This window comes from Silene latifolia, chromosome 1 (genome assembly GCF_048544455.1).
Source record: "Silene latifolia isolate original U9 population chromosome 1, ASM4854445v1, whole genome shotgun sequence".
NCBI classification, from domain to species: domain Eukaryota; kingdom Viridiplantae; phylum Streptophyta; class Magnoliopsida; order Caryophyllales; family Caryophyllaceae; genus Silene; species Silene latifolia.
In genome coordinates this window covers 150,322,202-150,341,118 of record NC_133526.1, presented here as the reverse complement: position 1 = coordinate 150,341,118, position 18,917 = coordinate 150,322,202, and the positions used below count along the sequence as shown (strand labels likewise).

Here is an 18,917-nt window from a genome sequence, read left to right as displayed (position 1 = left end):
CTCAAGCGTTTTGAGTGGAACTTGTCCATCTTTTATACCAAATTGTTGCTTCCATTTGCCATAAAACTCTTGAAACTCTTCGATTCAAGATGAGTTTTGGATAATTCAACTGTTTTAGGGCCTATTGGAAATCCAAATGTTGATCTTACATCGAAACCTTCAAGTACAACTTCTCACCATCAAGAAGATCGATACAGTTTTGGTATGGGTTATCGCTTAATTAACCAAGTACCCAAGCTTTAAAGGAATGGAACGAACTCTTAACCAAAACAGCCCACTAAATCCAATCTCTTCTAGCACGCACCACTGTTCGTATGACAAACGTTCAACTACCTCAACTACTCCTGTAGGAGACATTCTCGTATATGCACTTTTAAACGAAGAGAAATCAAACTTCTGCTTACACTTGGAACCCAATACCATCTTATTACTTACTTTACCCTTTTGAGGACTTTCTTTCTTTGCAGTAACAATTTGTTTACTAACAGAAACAATTTGTTTCTTAACTGCAAGATCATCGTCACTTTCTTCATTTATCTTCTTTGCGAAAGATTTTTTAGACTTAGATTTATTGTTAATAGTAGCAGATTTACGCTTTCTTGTAAATGGAGCACACTCATTTTTACCATCAGTGGAACTTTCAGTTGGTGAAAAAATAAAAGTAACTTTTCTCCGCTTTTCAGATTTTTTATCTTCCTGCTCCATAGTCTGTAATAATAAAATGAAATTACGAAACAAGTACGAGATAATCGCAGATTATCTAATTTTAGGAAATGTACATTAATCGCAAATATAATGTTCTTTTAGATGATTCAGAACAATTTCTATATTAATAACAAACGGCACATTAATTTAAGCTGAATGTCCATTATATTATTACCTTCAATTAAAAACCCAAAAATTCACAATTAGAGATAATCATCAGTTACCTAATTTTAGCAAATGTACATTAATCGCAAATATAATGTTCTTTTAGATGATTCAGAACAATTTCTATATTAATAACAAACGGCACATTAATTTAAGCTGAATGTCCATTATATTATTACCTTTAATTAAAAACCCAAAAATTCACAATTAGAGATAATCATCAGTTACCTAATTTTACGAAATGTACATTAATAACAAATATAATGTTCTTTACATATTTGAAACAGTTCCTATATTAAAAACAAACGGCATATTATTTTAAACTGAATGTATTATATTATTACATTCAATTGAAAATATAAAATTGACATGTAGAAATAATCACCAGTTACCTAATTTTAGGAAATGTACATTAGTCACAAAGATAATGTACTTTTAGATGATTTAGAAAGATTTCTATATTAAAAACAATACGCACATTAATTTAAAGCTGTATGAACAATATATATTATTTCCTTCAATTAAAAATTCAAAATTAAAAGAAACTAGAAAGTAAATGTTAAAAGAATACTTCAGAGATATAAAATTGGGGAAGAACAATGCGAATGTGTTTCTAAAGGTAGAAAAAATAATTCAAGCACATTAATCCGAATTAATTTTTAACAGTAAAGTAGTATAAATATCAGAAATCAAAACATCAAAATTATACTGCTATTGAACAATTAAGTGATCCAAATTAAACATTATATTAAGTTATGATAGAGAAGAAACGAAATTGAAAAGAAAATACCTTAGTATAACGGAGGAAATTGGGCGTAACTTCAAAATTATACTGCTGTTGAACAATTCTCCTATGACAACGTCTATACTTGTAATGTAAAACGACTGAGCTAAAAACTGGTTACTACTTCTTTTTTTTTACTCCGTTTCTTTTTTCTTGTAGGTAGTTAGTTACTATTATAATGTACCTGTTAAAAAAAAAGGAAATGATAAATACATTTAATACCCTAAAATAGTTAGTTAGTTACCTTGACGCTTGGCCACTGCAGTCCCCGAAAGGGGTGGCTTACATGCTCCATGTGTTGGTGCGAGAATGCATGGACCCAGGGGGATTCAACCCCCTCGTCAACATATTTTTTTTTTAAAAAAAAAAAAAAAAAAAAAAAACGACACCCGACGGACCAAGTAAACATTTTTTTTTTTTTTTTTTGTATGACAAGGGCGGGGGGAACGGGACGAGAAAGAGTTTAGAGTTGGATTAAGCGGATCCTTGCTTCTCATTTGAAGGCGGCAAGACACCCTAGAGGGGCCGGGTATCCTAAAACGGGACGGGAAAGGGTTTAGGGTTTGATTAGGCGGACCGCTACCGCGGATCCCCCTAATCAAACCCTAAACCCTTTCCCTTGGTTGTCATTCGAAGGCGGCAAGACAAAAAGACACCCTAGAGGAGACGAGTGAACCCTTTTTTGAGGGGCCGGGTATCCTAAAATGGGACGGGAAAGGGTTTAGGGTTTGATTAGGCGGACCGCTACCGCGGATCCCCCTAATCAAACCCTAAACCCTTTCCCTTGCTTCTCATTCGAAGGCGGCAAGATAAAAAGACACCCTAGAGGGGACGAGTGAACCCTTTTTTGAGGGGCCGGGTATCCTAAAACGGGACGGGAAAGGGTTTAGGGTTTGATTAGGCGGACCGCTACCGCGGATCCCCCTAATCAAACCCTAAACCCTTTCCCTTGCTTCTCATTCGAAGGCGGCAAGACAAAAAGACACCCTAGAGGGGACGAGTGAACCCTTTTTTGAGGGGTCGGGTATCCAAAAACGGGACGGGAAAGGATTTAGGGTTTGATTAGGCGGACCGCTACCGCGGATCTCCCTGATCAAACCCTAAACCCTTTCCCTTGCTTCTCATTCAAAGGGGGCAAGATAAAAAGACACCCTAGAGGGGACGAGTGAACCCTTTTTTGGGGGGCCGGGTATCCTAAAACGGGACGGGAAAGGGTTTAGGGTTTGATTAGGCGGATCCCCCTAATCAAACCCTTAACCCTTTCCCTTGGTTGTCATTCGAAGGCGGCAAGACAAAAAGACACCCTAGAGGGGACGAGTGAACCCTTTTTTGGGGGGCCGGGTATCCTAAAACGGGACAGGAAAGGGTTTAGGGTTTGATTAGGCGGACCGCTACCGCGGATCCCCCTAATCAAACCCTAAACCCTTTCCCTTGCTTCTCATTCGAAGGCGGCAAGACAAAAAGACACCCTAGAGGGACGAGTGAACCCTTTTTTGGAGGGCCGGGTATCCTAAAACGGGACGGGAAAGGGTTTAGGGTTTGATTAGGGGGATCCGTGGTAGCGGTCCGCCTAATCAAACCCTAAACCCTTTCCCTTGCTTCTCATTCGAAGGCGGCAAGACAAAAAGACACCCTAGAGGGGACGAGTGAACCCTTTTTTGAGGGGTCGGGTATCCTAAAACGGGTCGGGAAAGGATTTAGGGTTTGATTAGGCGGACCGCTACCGCGGATCCCCCTAATCAAACCCTAAACCCTTTCCCATGCTTCTCATTCAAAGGCGGCAAGACAAAAAGACACCCTAGAGGGGACGAGTGAACCCTTTTTTGGGGGGCCGGGTATCCTAAAACGGGACGGGAAAGGGTTTAGGGTTTGATTAGGCGGACCGCAACCGCGGATCCCCCTAATCAAACCCTAAACCCTTTCCCTGGCTCGTCATTCGAAGGCGGCAAGACAAAAAGACACCCTAGAGGGGACGAGTGAACCCTTTTTGGGGGGGCGGGTATCCTAAAACGGGACGGGAAAGGGTTTAGGGTTTGATTAGGCGGACCGCCACCGCGGATCCCCCTAATCAAACCCTAAACCCTTTCCCTTCTTCTCATTCGAAGGCGGCAAGACAAAAAGACACCCTAGAGGGGACGAGTGAACTCTTTTTTGAGGGGCCGGGTATCCTAAAACGGGACGGGAAAGGGTTTAGGGTTTGATTAGGCGGACCGCTACCGCGGATCCCCCTAATCAAACCCTAAACCCTTTCCCTTGGTTTTCATTCGAAGGTGGCAAGACAAAAAGACACCCTAGAGGGGACGAGTGAACCCTTTTTTGGGGGGCCGGGTATCCTAAAACGGGACGGGAAAGGGTTTAGGGTTTGATTAGGCGGACCGCTACCGCGGATCCCCCTAATCAAACCCTAAACCCTTTCCCTTGCTTCTCATTCGAAGGCGGTAAGACAAAAAGACACCCTAGAGGGGACGAGTGAACCCTTTTTTGGGGGGGCCGGGTATCCTAAAACGGGACGGGAAAGGGTTTAGGGTTTGATTAGGGGGATCCGCGGTAGCGGTCCGCCTAATCAAACCCTAAACCCTTTCCCTTGCTTCTCATTCGAAGGCGGCAAGACAAAAAGACACCCTAGAGGGGACGAGTGAACCCTTTTTTGAGAGGCCAGGTATCCTAAAACGGGACGGGAAAGGGTTTAGGGTTTGATAAGGCGGACCGCTACCGCGGATCCCCCTAATCAAACCCTAAACCCTTTCCCTTGCTTATCATTCGAAGGCGGCAAGACAAAAAGACACCCTAGAGGGGACGAGTGAACCCTTTTTTGGGGGGCCGGGTATCCTAAAACGGGACGGGAAAGGGTTTAGGGTTTGATTAGGCGGACCGCTACCGCGGATCCCCCTAATCAAACCCTAAACCTTTTCCCTTGCTTATCATTCGAAGGCAGCAAGACAAAAAGACACCCTAGAGGGGACGAGTGAACCCTTTTGGGGGACGTGATTAAAGATAGGGGGCTGAGTATCTTAAAACGGGACAGTGAAGGATTTATGGTTGCATTAGGCAGACAGCGCTCTGCCTAGTTCAACCTCAAACCCATTCCCTTATTTTAAGAGGATAATCTTTGAAAGAAATGCGGGGTTAAAGCTTTGGTACATCGTTACATAGTAGTATGGACATTTGTAAAATGTTGAAAGTACATTATAGTTGATCAGTCTTGAATCGGCTTTACATTAGAAAGGGTCAATTCTAAACGAGTTAAAGCTTAGGTAGATGATAATAATTTAGATTCAAATAAACATTCATAATAAAGCGCTAATATGTTCGACAATAATACTTAATGAAAACGCATATGTTTCTAAACTTAACCGCATATTATAATTATACATAAATTAACATCAAAGTTCTTAACGCTTTTCTGCGTTTCGCAAACAGATGGATGAACACTGCTCTCACCCTCCAGCAAGTCCTCCTTTAGATGTCTCTTATAACCGTCTATTAATTCCATAGCCTTTACGATGCTGGCCAAGGTATAGTATTTTCACCATCAAGAAGAGCATATGATTCTCAAACAATTGTGACACCGGTGAGAAATCGACGGTCCATGTCGGCCTCTGTATCTTTGTTTTTGTCTATTAGCTTCAAGTTGTCGGGCTATCTTTGTCTCTTTCGGCCGTGATAAACTTCATCTCAAGCGCTTCAAAGCAATGTCCAGCCTCTATTGTAGTGACTTTGCATTCATTTCAGCTATTTCCAGTTTCTCGTACAGCGCTTCCTGATGTTCTTCTAATACTTCGTTTTTACCATGCACCTCAATAAGATGTTGATCCAGTGAATCTCTTTCACGTTTCGTTTCGCGAGATCATACTCAACGTTAGCGAGTTTTTGCTCGATATCCGACATTATTTCCATATTGGTAACCGAACTCATATTCTGGTTCAGTCAAAAAATAAACGTATTTTAAAAAGAGTGACAATAAACTTAAGGCAGTATGGGAAGTACCAACTTCAACCATATTTAAGGCCATACTGTAGGGTAAAACAAATTAACATGGGCTTTCACATTGTATAATCATGCAAAGAGCAAACAATGTTATTGTGAAAACAGATTACAGCAAAAGGTAAAATAATCTTCTCCTGCAAATATTAAGCACATTGCCAGATTGAAATATTTACTATACTTAATTTTGGCAAAACGTTCGAGCCACAAATGCAGTTTGATTTTCAGACCTGAAACAACTTTGAATTCATCTGGGGACTATAGTATATATTTCTTTTCACAAGATTAAAAAACATACTGATTAATCAAATAATACTTATAAATGAAATAATCTGAATGTTATATAGGCTACTATATTACATAAACCAGATCACCTTTTCAAGGGAGTGAAGACGTTTTCTATATGATTATTCCATATATTTTGTAATTAGCACACTTGTTTAAACTAGTATTTATAGTGAGTTTTATATTTAAACTGATTTTGAAACAGTCTTGAATGGCTTTTGTAAGTATTTCTAATATTAATTAAATAGTATTGTGTCGTTTACTGTCATTAACATTCAATACATTTTTTATATATGCTATATCAAAGTGCACAACAATATTTCCTATGAACATTATCAATAAAATAAATGTTCCTTTAAAGGCATGACAATGGACATTGGCAGGAATACATTAGATAGAAACATTTATTTGTATGAAATAAATTACCAGAGCATATTACAATTCCATTACTGCATTATTCTTGCAATAATATTCGATATACTTATTTACATGAAGATATGCATTTCTTTTGCAGGGAAAAAATAATAAGAACAAAAAAAAAAAACAGAAATTAGAGTACCTTTTTAAGGCAGTGAAGACGGTTTGTATGAGTATTCCTTAGATTTTGTAATTACCACAGTAGTTTAGGTAAGTATTTATAGTGAGTTTTACATATAAACTGCTTTGGATAAAAATAGGAGAAGTTACAATTTATGAGTGTAGTATTATTTGTCTTTTCACATGCATTAGTTTACAACTTCCATTTGACACATGTCTCATTTAAGTAAATAATCATGAATAGTGGTGTCTTTTCACCTGAATTATTTTACAACTTGCATCTGAGAGTGTAATTATTAGATGCATTAATTTATATTATTTAATTTAAATGGTACATTGTTAATGCACGTAATGGACATTGTAAATACAGTGATGGGACAATTCTTTTCATGATGTATCGAAAATTCAAAAATTACAAAAGGTACTACGTCAATATAATGAAATATCATTAACAAATAGAGAATGTACTTATATTCTTATATTCTGAATGGACATTGAAAATCAGCAGTAGGTACAAGGGGTATGAGGTAAATATAAAACTTATACTCAAATGTACCTCAGCTGTTTATATATAGTATTACTCGGTTTGATTTAATAGAATAAAAGCAAGTTCGACCGCTGGTCGGGAAATTGATGTTGGGATAGAGTCAAAATCTTCTTCTTCACTGTCTACAACAACAAGATTTTCTAACTCGGGTGCCAAATGATATTGAAATAGGTGCAATGTCCTCCTTGTTAAGAGATTGTCTGTCAAGTAACAAAGACACCTTCGGAAAACCACTACATTATCCCTGGTAGTCGTTCTAACCCCAAATGAAATGCTTGTATGTAATCTGCTTTCATATTCCTCTCTTAAACGGGCTTCCTCATTGTGTAGGATAAACATCTTAGCCCAACACTTGCATACTGCTTCCATGTTATGTTTATCAGCTTGATTAACTTTTTGAAAGATTTGTAGCATGTAAGTTTCATCTTGTAGTACTGTGTTTTTTGCATAGTTATCCTCCACCCTTGCAATTATGGCGTCCTTCCCATTGAATAGCCATCCTAGCATTGTCTTCTTTGCATCAAGATGATGTGCAATGAATTGTTTTCTGTCTTCCTCTTCAGAATTTGTTACCAATCCCAAGCAAAATAATGACATGATTTGCTCAGAGATGATTTAAAATGGTTATGCCAAAATGTTCATTGGACGATAGCATTTACAACATCATACTGTAAACTTTAAAAACACTATTAATTAAACGATGAACACTGTGAGCAATATTCGAAATTGAGTAAATTGTACAATTAGTATTTTAATTTACCTATTACTCGTATTTCATATGTTGTACACAATTTTCGTACTTGCCCCAATTATCCCAACACACATAAAATCTCACACAATTGTAATCAATAAATAACATCCCATTAAACTTGACATGAACATCCAATTAAATTGAAAACGATGAAAATGTAACCAACAAAAGAGGCGTGATTTTCAGGTGATTTTGTCAATGATTTAAATCAACCAAGTATAATTACCTAAGAAATACATCAAAAGAATGGACGAAATTCAGGACAATTTAGTAAATGAACGTGATTACCTGGCAATGAAGAAGTATTGAAAACGAAGGTGGAGTATAACCAAAATTTATGGAGAAGTTACCTAATACTCCGTACTTGAAAGAACTATTTTCTTTGGAAAGATTGTTTGAAAGAAGTATTCCTTTTATCTATTTTAGATTTACACCTAATTGTGTGTTTTATAATTGGCTATACTTCCATAGTAGGGTATTATTAGGTCCACCCTAGATTTACGTGTGTTGGGGTTATTTGGGCAAGTAGGAAAATTGTGTGCAACATATGATATACTTTTTTGTTAAATTAAAATACTACGTACTAATTGTACATATTTACTCAATTTCAAATATTGCTATTAGTGTATATGGAGTATATTTTTTTGTTTTCCTTAAAATGAACATTCTTGTATTAAAATGACCACGCACGATATAAATTAATTGTATCAATTGTGAGATCCTAAAGCAAGAAAGTTACACATGATGTAAAATTGTTTTCCTTAAAATGAACATTCTCGTATTAAAGCAAGAAGATCATTGATTTTGGTGAACACTTGTTTTCTTTAAAATGGACAACTGATCATTATAGAATGTACATTATAACAAGTACCTTGGGTGAATGCACATCCAGTACAACTTCGATGTACATACGCCAAAGATCAAAAGTACAAAAGCAAAGTAATAAATCATATTCAGGAACTATTTGTGAATGCCGTTACATGCTAATGCATGTCTAATAATGCTGTTACGATGTTTGTTGTGCTCAAATGTTAGTAGCGTGCATAGGTACCTGAATCTCAGCATTGTCAACGATCTCATCTGCAAAAAAAAAAAAACATGAAATTAGAATTTAATAACCAACAAAATAACATTGATTTGTTCTAAATAAGTTACAATTAAAATGTAAAAACTCACATCAATTTTGGACAGTCCACAGTCCCAAGTGGCTATTCCCATAAATGTTTCCATGTGCCTCATGGTGTAAATACCACAGTCAAAAATATTTCTGTTATTTCTCCATGGAAGCATTGCTATTGTAGGATCCATGCCCATTACTATATTACTTTTCTCCATAGTAGATTGATTTTCACCCAAAAACCGTGCAAAAGCATCACCCTGTAACACAATAATAAAAATTAGACGAGATGAACCATAATATACATGAATTTACCAATGCAATTGAACGATAATAATTCATAGTTGAGGAGAATGTAAATTTACCAGTTCAAGTACACTATCACCATACTCTTCTAAGACACTCCCCCTTCTAATGCGGTTGTCAAGAATAATGAGACATTTCCTTGGCAGGTCGAAAACGTACAACACAAAATGATTCTCAAGTGCAATAGGGAAGAAGAACTAGCATCGAGGAAAGAAACAATTGTAAGGTCACTGACAAATAAAGGTTAATTTCATGTTAAGTAATAGCACATTTTGAAAACTTTGACAAGACATTCACCGACTTCTATTTAAATAGACTACTACAAGAATATCTGAATTTAATTTCAATTACTAAATGAAGTGAGGGACTCACTAGTTCAATGGATGGAAGATCAATCCACTCAAACTCATTTAATTCTACTTCGATGCGGCACTTGAAAGGTTTGTAACGATGATCATCAATAGAAGCACATGTGTTCTTCATTAATAACAACTGCACAATGAAGATAAAATTTTAGTAATGTGAAAATGTTGGAAATAGTAAACTGAAACACATGAAAACAATGACCAAACTTACATATGTAAGTGTACTAAAAAAGAATCGTGTGGGATTGGTTGGATTCCCATCCTTTTCTTTGTAGTTTAGATATGCCGACCAAGAATCTATGACAAAGCTTGAGATATAGTGATACGGTTTTAATGACAACAGTTGATCCCAACAAAGGACATTATTTTTGAACTCAAATAACGTATTCTTCGCACAAAAACAGATAATAGAATTATGATTAGCAGCAGATATGTAAAGATGAACTATGTAAATGAATATAAAATATTTAATCTTCTGTATGTAATTACCAACTGTTATCCACAGAGCCGTGGCCAGTGAACACATAATTTGAAATCTGATATTGCATTGATGTCAAAGATATGAAGGGATTCGTGTCGTCAATAGCATCAAGGAGAGGTTCACAGGAAGGACTCTTACTAAAATGATATTGATTCCCTGTTTTCGGATATAAAGATGGACGATCAGCAGACAATTTCTTTCTTTTTTACCCCGCTCCGTGCTGCATAAAAGAAGAGTCCTCATCTTCTGGGAACACACCTAAACTGAATGACACAGCAGCGTTTGTAGGCGCATCCTTATTCCGTTCAGCAATTAATTTTCTCACTTTACGAAGAGCCGCTATGTGTTTGCTAGCAGAAGTGGGCTGTTTGTTGAAAACCTGGTCTGTTTGATATGACGTTTGAATTGGTGTTTCAGTTAAATGAGCAAGAATTTCTATCGGTGGCACTTCTGCACAGCTTGTTCCTAAGGTAGCCCTAACAATATCATGTTTGTCCCTCACAGTCTGTTTAATGCGTGGCCAATTACAAGATGGATCAACAATCCCATCTTCAATTGGGCTGTCAGGAACATCAATCAACAAAGGATAAGAGGAGTTTTTTAAGATGCTACATGAAGTGCGGCTAACTCTAGGACGATTAACAATCTCGTCTATTGTAGGGCTGTCGGCAACATCAATTATCATATGAGAAGAATTTTTTTGTCAACTGTTTGTAAAGTATGACAAATGCTAGGATGATGTACTACTCCTATTGTAGGACTGTCAGAAACTTCAATTATCTCAGCAGAAGAAGAGTCTGTGTTGAATCTTGATGGAGATTGACAAAAAAAGAGGTGAATCAGACTGATTTGCACAACCATAGTGACATCTGTGTTCTTCAGTTTTAAATGTTGTTTTTTTAAAAAAATAAAAAGAGAAAAAAAACATATAAGACAGAAACATAAAGCCTTTAAAAATACAGATATCCAGAAAGAACATGCTAAACATTAAGAAAGTACATGAAGAAAATACATCCTAAATATTAAGCCATAGCAAAGAACATCAAAATTATTAGGAAATAATGTGTACAAATTCCGACATATTAATATGAAGCACATGTATCCAGAAAGTAAATGTTAAACATTAGTAACAAACTACATCAAAATCATTAGCAAACAATACGTATAAATTCCGACATATTGATATGAAGGACACGTATCCAGAAAGTAAATGCTAAACATTAAAAAAGTACATGAAGAAAATACATCCTAAACATTTAAAAATATTAAGCCATAGCAAAGTACATCAAAATCATTAGGAAACAATGCGTATAAATTTAGACATATTGATGCACCTGAGAAATAATAGTAGGACTGATTTATAATGAACATCTTCGAACATTAACAGCTAAGGAAACTATGTTAAGTTCGAAGTAGATGAAAAGTAAACACAGTTGTTTTTAGCAAATAATTAACCTTCATTCCGATAGAGAACGATAAGAGTAAATGAACGATCTGAGAATGCGAAAACGTGCAGGTACAATTTAATTGACAGGTTTATCAAAAAGTAATAAGATATTAAAGAGAAGAAGTTTAAAGTGGCGGTTTTTTTTAAAAAAATTGGGTCATACTATAATTCCGCAAGTCCATTTTTTATTTTATTTTTCTTTTTTTGTTTATTCCAACTACTAGAACCATTTGAAACTCTACTTTTATATACCCATTTTATTATTTAAAACTTCAGATTAGGTCAAATTAGGATATATGGCCATTTAACACAATGGTAATGTTATAATTTGTCAATGTATTTTCTAAAAGTTCTAAATGTACTTTTTTGAAATTCATAATGGGACGGGAAAGCGTTTAGGGTTGCATTAGGCAGACCGCTACCGCGAATCAACCTAATCCAACTCTAAACCCTTTCCCTTATGTGTGGTTTGTATAGCCGCAAGACCAAAAGACACCCAACAAGGGGCGAGTGAATCCATTTTTTGGGAAGGGATTAAAAATAGATCTTTGACAGTTTATTAAACAGGTTTTCCTGTTTACACTGTATATATTATGTAATTTATCTAAACAGTTTAATTAAAATGTTCATTATCTATATTCATAATGTGCATGTTTTGATAATTAGGTGCAACTAAAATATCTTTAAGCACTATTTGGAAAATGTACATTATATTATATTTAAAGGTACATTAAATTATTTTAAAAAGAACATGAAATATTAATTAAATTTTAATGCATGTGATCGTTTAATAAGATAGAAAACTTCAAAAGTTCATTCATATACTTAGATTATGATGTCGTTATAGATAGATCTTTGAAGTGATTTTAGACCTATTTCCCTGTTTTCAATGTATAATAGTAATAAATGTGCTTTCAATTTAATTCAAATGTTCATTATGTATGTTTATAATGTGCATGTACTGTTTTACAGAAGAGATTTAAAAGCAGACCTGAAATGTACATTATATTATTTTGCTAATTCAGTACGTCATAAGTCGCTATTCAAGGAGATAATAACGTTCAAGTAAATAGCACGCCAAAAATAGACAAAAAAGTACTTTAATTAAGTGCAACAAAACATTGGTTCACAAATTCAACATTTTGCTTATGCAATTACAAATCATTACACATACTAACGTACACTAGAATTTAAAACATCATACTACATGAACAGGGGATATCATCGACAAATTCTAACATACTGCGTAGATAATATCTGAACATTAAATGTAATCACTAGCTTTAGAGAAATGACCCTTCTTCGCATGATCAGCAACAGTTTCATGGCAATCGTTGTGCTCGAACATAAGTAATGTGCATAGATATTTGTATCGTAACACTTTAAGCACGCTCCATTTGCAAAAAGAAGCCAACAATTAACAAGATAGGCAAAACACAATGAACATGAATTTCTTTAAAATAAGAACCAACACTCACATCATTTTTCATCAGGCCACATTTCCAAGAGATTAATCCCATAAATGTTTCCATGTGTCTCATTGTGTATATACCACAGTCATCAACATTGTAGTTATTTCTCCAACTAAGCTTTGCAACAATGGGATCAATAGCCAACACAATGTTGCTAGAGTCAGAAGTTTTTGGGTTCTCACCCAAAAACCTTCCAAAAGCATCAATCTATGACAAAACATTGTAAACCAGTGTTAAGCGTGACTAATAGTCAAAAGTCAATAGAACAACAAAAATGTGTCAAATTCAAACATACTGTTAATAGTGGAGATACACCATATTTCTTGATGGCATCTTCATCTGAGAGTGAGTTGTCAAGAATGACGAAACGCTTCCTCACCAGGTCAACCACGTATAAGAAAAAGTGTTTCTCGTGTACAATTGGGAAAAAAACTGAAATTACAAAACAAATGACGTACAACCATAAGTACAGTCAAACTCTTCAAAGGGTACATTTTAACTAATCATGAGGCACATGTAAAAAATGAGAACAGTACATTGCAATATAAAGTGACCTTATTTAATACAAACGCAAAGAAAATTCCCTTTGACTCAAGCAGTTGAATTAAAACAAAAGCAGAATGTAGACATGGAATGATAGTATGACTCATGGTCTATGTTCCCAACGTGTGCATATAGTTGCAACTGCTCATGCATATAAGATATTCCCCACATTGAGAAATTACAACATTAACATTGTAAATATTTTAAAAGTACATTTAGGACGTTTAGAAAGTACATTGAGAAATTATAGCATTAACATTGTGTTAAATGGCCATTTATCCTACTTTGGCCTAATCTGAATATTTTTAATATAAAATGGGTATATACAAGTTGAGGTTCAAATGAGTTTAGTAGTTGGAATTAATCAAAAAAAGAAAGAACTTATGCGATAATAGTATGTCTCAATTTTTTTAAAATGCAATACAACAATGGCAAAGAAAATTGCAAAGTATGTCAAACAAACAATAACAACTTACGAGTGCGATAGAAGCTATTTCTATTCCCGGAAAAAGCTGCAACTCCATGTTTGCACGAGCCTCGAATAATTCATAAATTTTTTCATCACTTAAACCTGGGCTGGGTTTCGCTAATACAGACTGCATGGGAAAGTAACGAAAGAGGGAAGTACAATATTTCAAAATACATATTACACACAGCATTTAAGAGTGTATGTAAATGTACTTACATGCACAAGCGTGGTAAAAAAGAACCGCTTCGGAGTACCAAGATTGTTTTCTTCCTCTTTACAATTCAAATATGATGACCAGCAATCAATGACAACACTCAAAACATGTTCAGACGGCTTTAATGACCACAAATGCATTCGCGTTGCAAAATAAGTCTTGTACGAATATAAGTGCTCACTAGAGTAAAAAATATAACAAATTACTTGTCAGGTGTGAAACAGTGAAAATGACATTCACAAAATGTTAATTTAACAAGTTCACATTTTAGATTACCTGGAACGACGATTGTTAGTGCCCCGGTCACTGAAAACATAATCAGCCACTTGAAGGTGCACCGCAGTAAGAGGCGTTAACACATTGGTGTCATCTTGGATAGCAGAAAACAACGGATCAAAACGAGATGACTGTTGCTTGTTGCTGGATAGAGGTATATAAGAAGGACTTGCCATGAAATGAACCCTTTTGGTAGCTGAAGAAGATTCACCAGTGACACGGCGATCCCGTTTAACCCCTTTAGCTGCGGCTAACCTTGCCTTACTCTCAAGAAAGTCTTTCTCCAACCCTAAATCGAACGAAAATTCACCGGTGGATGTGTACAAATGAATTTCTCCACTTAGCACATTGTTCTCTGTGTTTAGCACGAGCAAGTTTCAATTTGTACGCTTTCTCTTTGCATTTGCTACAAAGAATAAACTGTTCATCCTCATCTAGTGTCTTTGGATTCCCACGGCGGTGCACACGACACATCTTCGGTACCACCACCATATGTCAAATATACAAATTCAGTTGCTGAATGGGCCTGTTTGACACACTCTTCACCTGGGAAACATTGCAAACCAACCGCGTATTTCTCATCTAACACAACCATATCTTCCATGACTCTCTTTCTTTCAAGCAGTGTAGTCATCCGCAAACTCTGGACAAGGCACATGATGAAGGTACATATTTAGTACTATGAAGGTACATCTTTAGTACTATGAAGGTACAAAGAAAATATTTCAAAGTGAATCTTGAAAAGGAATAGTGAATACTTCGAGAATCAATGGATATACCTCCGGAGACGAGTATGAAATTGGAGATTTTGTATCAGTACTAACATCCCTCGACACTCTCCGCACTTTTTCAACCACTTGTCTACATGGATTAGAAAATCTAATTCTTTCCATCAATCGACCTTTTACACGACCAAGACCAAACTGACCAGCTTCCATCTCCTGCTTTTCCCTTGAGAAAAGTGAAGCAGATGTCCAATTCAAAAGAGTATAGTAATCTCTTTCTACGAATCGTTTTTCATGGACAACACGGTCAACATAAACAAGCTGCAAGTAAAAACTTGATTATGACTGGAAAATGGCAGGTTTTAAAACCATAATAACTAACAATAAATGTAACGCATAAGATTTGTACCATTAGAAATAGGAGAGGTCCACCAAAGTGATTCTTCTTCCCCTTCTTGACCCAATCCTTTGTGTTATACCGCAAACTCTCCATGACAAATTGACACCAATCAAGTGACCAATGGCGAGACACATTCCTCAAAGCAATTTTAGTACATGGTGATTGATTTAACGGCTTCGATTGTTGCGCATTAACAAAGACACAAAGCAAGCACCACAAAATTAATCTTAAATTGATCACTGTAATCATCATGACAAATAATATGCTCTGCAAGGGTCTTGATATCCACTTGACCATCAACATGAAATTGAGCTTTCCAATGCGCGTAAAACGCATCACATTCTGCATCTTCATCACTACAGCATGAAAGTAAAACAGGTTTTCCTCCAATTGGGAGGCCAACAGCATCATGAATACAAGAAGCAGAAACACGAAAGCGCTGTTTATCAGGTAGAATGATGAAATCCGAATACGGGTTGTAGTTCTCAATTAACCAATAACCAAGGCGTAAAGGAAGCCTTGTAACCCTTAGCCAAAACAATGAAGAAAAACCAATCTCTTCCAGAGCACACCATTGGTTGTAATCAAGGTATCGAAGGACATCAACAAAACTTTTAGGTGACATCCGGGTGGTAATACGGGAGAACGTTGGAGTAGGATCATCAACAGTAGGACTGAGGTTGTTCAACCTCGGAGAAATACGGCGTGTAACAGTTCCAGGATCGCCTTTGCGCTTCAATAACTGAAAGTAGTTTTGCATGTAATATTAATCAGTTCTGTTGTGTTGTACACGTTTCACGAAGAAATGTCCTATCAGTTTTATTGAAATGTACATGATCTACAACAATAATGTGCACGCAATTATGACCTTTTCCATGTGGTCTTAAATTGATGCTACTTACGTTAAAAGTACTTTAAATTCAACAAAAATTCAAAAAAGCACAAATTAGATCAAACTAAAAAACAACATACAAATCGAAATGTATAAGCAAGTTACGAAATCAACAAACAATGCGACAAATACAAATTCCGATAGCATGCAAATGAAAACACAAATTTCGATTTTAAAAACAATACTGAACTCAAAATTCATCAATAAAATAAATAATCCGGCAAAATGAACATAAGAAACATTAATTTAGATTACAGTAGAGTTACATAAATTAAGGACGAAATCGAGAAAAGCTTGAAGCTAAACAGTACTCACCTTCATGACGAAATAGGTAAGAGAAAATCCAACAGAAAGACGAAAATGCAACTCCACAGAGAATAAGGAGAGAGAAATAGTTGAAAGCTTAACAAAGAAGGTCGGAATCCATGGTTGAAAGCTTAACGAAGAAGCGCGAGGTAAATTTCAGTGCAAAAGAAAGACAAAGCCCTCAAGTTTTGGTAAAGCAGCGCGCGTTATAGGCCCTTAGATTAGCCGCGTCAGACAAGATCCAACGACTGACGCGCGTTCTCACGGTTCTCACGCTTGTGCCATTCTCATATGATCCGAAATCTTATTATTATTATTATTATTATTATTATTATTATTATTATTATTATTATTATTATTATTATTATTATTATTATTATTATTATTATTATTATTATTATTTTTATTATTTATTTTTTATTTTTTTTAAAGGATGTGCAGCTTTCATTAAAAGAGAAATAAAAGTTTACATGAAATTGGTGGGGTGCCGAGAGACAATCTGGGCTCCCACACCCTTAGCAACAGCAAATCTAAGTCTAGTAAAAATGTAAGCGGCCACCCGAGCCCCCGCATCCTGAGATACCGAGAATTTCTGGATCCGCTTGAGCAAGGCAACAACATCCGAACCCAGCTCCCCAAGTGAAGAGAAATAGAAAGGAAGGAAACCATAGCCCGCTGCCGCGCACAAATCCCCGTACTTAGCACACTTACGCTGAGCAGCATCAGCGACAACCCGGCCAGGCACAAAATCCGTCATCCCAGTCTGAGTCAAAGGAGAAGACCCTGTCAAGTCAAGGCATACATCACGCCTTCTGTCCCAAGAATAAAGCAACAAATCCGCAGGACGAAGAGAGCCACCATGCCCATCAACCAAACCGATATCAACCTCCTTTCCCGCAGTAATACCAGATCTATAACAGATGTCGAAAAGAGTGTCCCGGACGAGGTTATGCCGATGTTGAACGCCCACAAGACAAAGATAAGACAAGAAACAGCGTGGTCCCCAAAAACATCCTCAGCAAAAACCCGAGCGCAAGCAGGACAGGGCCTAGATACCGAGAATAACGGAACACCCAGACGATACCCAAGCACACTATGGTAAGTCCTCCCGTTCATAGTCTGACCCAACCCCGAGATAGGAACCGCACGTAACCAATCATAGGAGTGCGAACCCTGCTGAGACTGCCATAAAGCAAGCTGGCGTGGTGTTAAAGAGAAAACAGACTCTGAGGCAGTAGCAACTGTCGCGAAATAAATATCTGCCAATTTCTTCATAAGTTTGGGGGCAGCAATTTCACTAGGGTTACCTAAGATACAAGAGCCTATAGTCGCAGTAAACACCCGCGCGGCATCATCAAAAGTAAGGCCAGCAGCTACAATACCAGAAGGGCCGAGGATCAAAAGGGAATGTAGCAAGGCGCCACTGCCAATCCCCAAAACCCGACCCATACGCGGTGATAATACGTTCCAAGCTGGAACAAAGAGCGACATCAAAAGGAAGATGGATCGACCCAAAAACACTAGGGGGCAATTACGAAGTGAGAAATAGAGCTTAAAAATACCAGTACAAGTTCGAAGTTGAAGCAACTCACATTGCGGGTCCTCAATCCTCGCAACCAAGTCCATTAGCTCAATGGTCTTAGTTACTCTCTTCGCCACAATCTCACTGCCAAAACCAGGACAAGTACTGACAGGTTCACCCAAAACTGTAACACCACGCAATGGCTGAGAAATAGAAGGGGGGGAAACCCCAGGAAGCCGACTCCGAGGATCCCCAACAGGCCAAAATACCTCCGTCTTGGAGACATTAAGATGCAGTAAAAAACGAGGGCCATCCACCATAAACAAAACCAAGACCTTCCCCACCTCCAAAGTATCACCCACGATGGTGCCATCATCTAAGTACCACGCCTGCATAGTCAGGTGAAAAGTGTCCCGGATCTTGCATACTAAGGGATGCAAAACCAAAGCGAAAAGCAAGTGGCCCAACATATCACCCTGCTGGATACCCTGACAAGACCACAACCAGTGCTCCCCATAAAAAAGACGGCCAGGGCTGGAATAACAAAACTTCAACCAACGGGAAAGAACCGGGCAACGACGGCGGACCTCCTGAAGCATGGTCACACGATCAACAAGGTTGAAC

General features: G+C 37.1%; 2 protein-coding genes across 2 annotated transcripts; both read right to left on the bottom strand.

Annotated features, from left to right (window-relative positions):
• Nucleotides 1–12,856: 12,856 nt before the first annotated feature.
• Nucleotides 12,857–15,666, bottom strand: LOC141657974 (uncharacterized). Its single transcript, XM_074465363.1, has 7 exons — nt 15,583–15,666; nt 14,995–15,091; nt 14,449–14,803; nt 14,175–14,352; nt 13,966–14,085; nt 13,027–13,153; nt 12,857–12,927 (listed from the first exon to the last, which is right to left on the bottom strand). Exons 1-7 carry the CDS (start codon nt 15,664–15,666, stop codon nt 12,857–12,859), a joined length of 1,032 nt encoding a protein of 343 aa, XP_074321464.1.
• A 97-nt stretch (nt 15,667–15,763) lies between these two features.
• Nucleotides 15,764–16,896, bottom strand: LOC141657969 (uncharacterized). The gene is made up of 2 exons (XM_074465358.1): nt 16,781–16,896; nt 15,764–16,315 (listed from the first exon to the last, which is right to left on the bottom strand). The coding sequence occupies exons 1-2, from the start codon at nt 16,784–16,786 to the stop codon at nt 15,764–15,766; spliced, it is 558 nt and encodes a 185-aa protein (XP_074321459.1). The 5' UTR covers nt 16,787–16,896.
• Nucleotides 16,897–18,917: the final 2,021 nt, after the last annotated feature.

What these genes read in the sequence shown, in the direction of transcription:
- LOC141657974 (XM_074465363.1), bottom strand. Translation starts at nt 15,666, where the DNA reads ATGGAGAGTTTGCGGTATAACACAAAGGATTGGGTCAAGAAGGGGAAG. An exon ending in AAATAGCTTCTATCGCACTC is followed by an intron (nt 13,154 to 13,965) that starts GTAAGTTGTTAT and finishes GTTTTGTCATAG; the next exon opens with ATTGATGCTTTTGGAAGGTT. An exon ending in CTACAATGTTGATGACTGTG is followed by an intron (nt 12,928 to 13,026) that starts GTATATACACAA and finishes CTTATTTTAAAG; the next exon opens with AAATTCATGTTCATTGTGTT.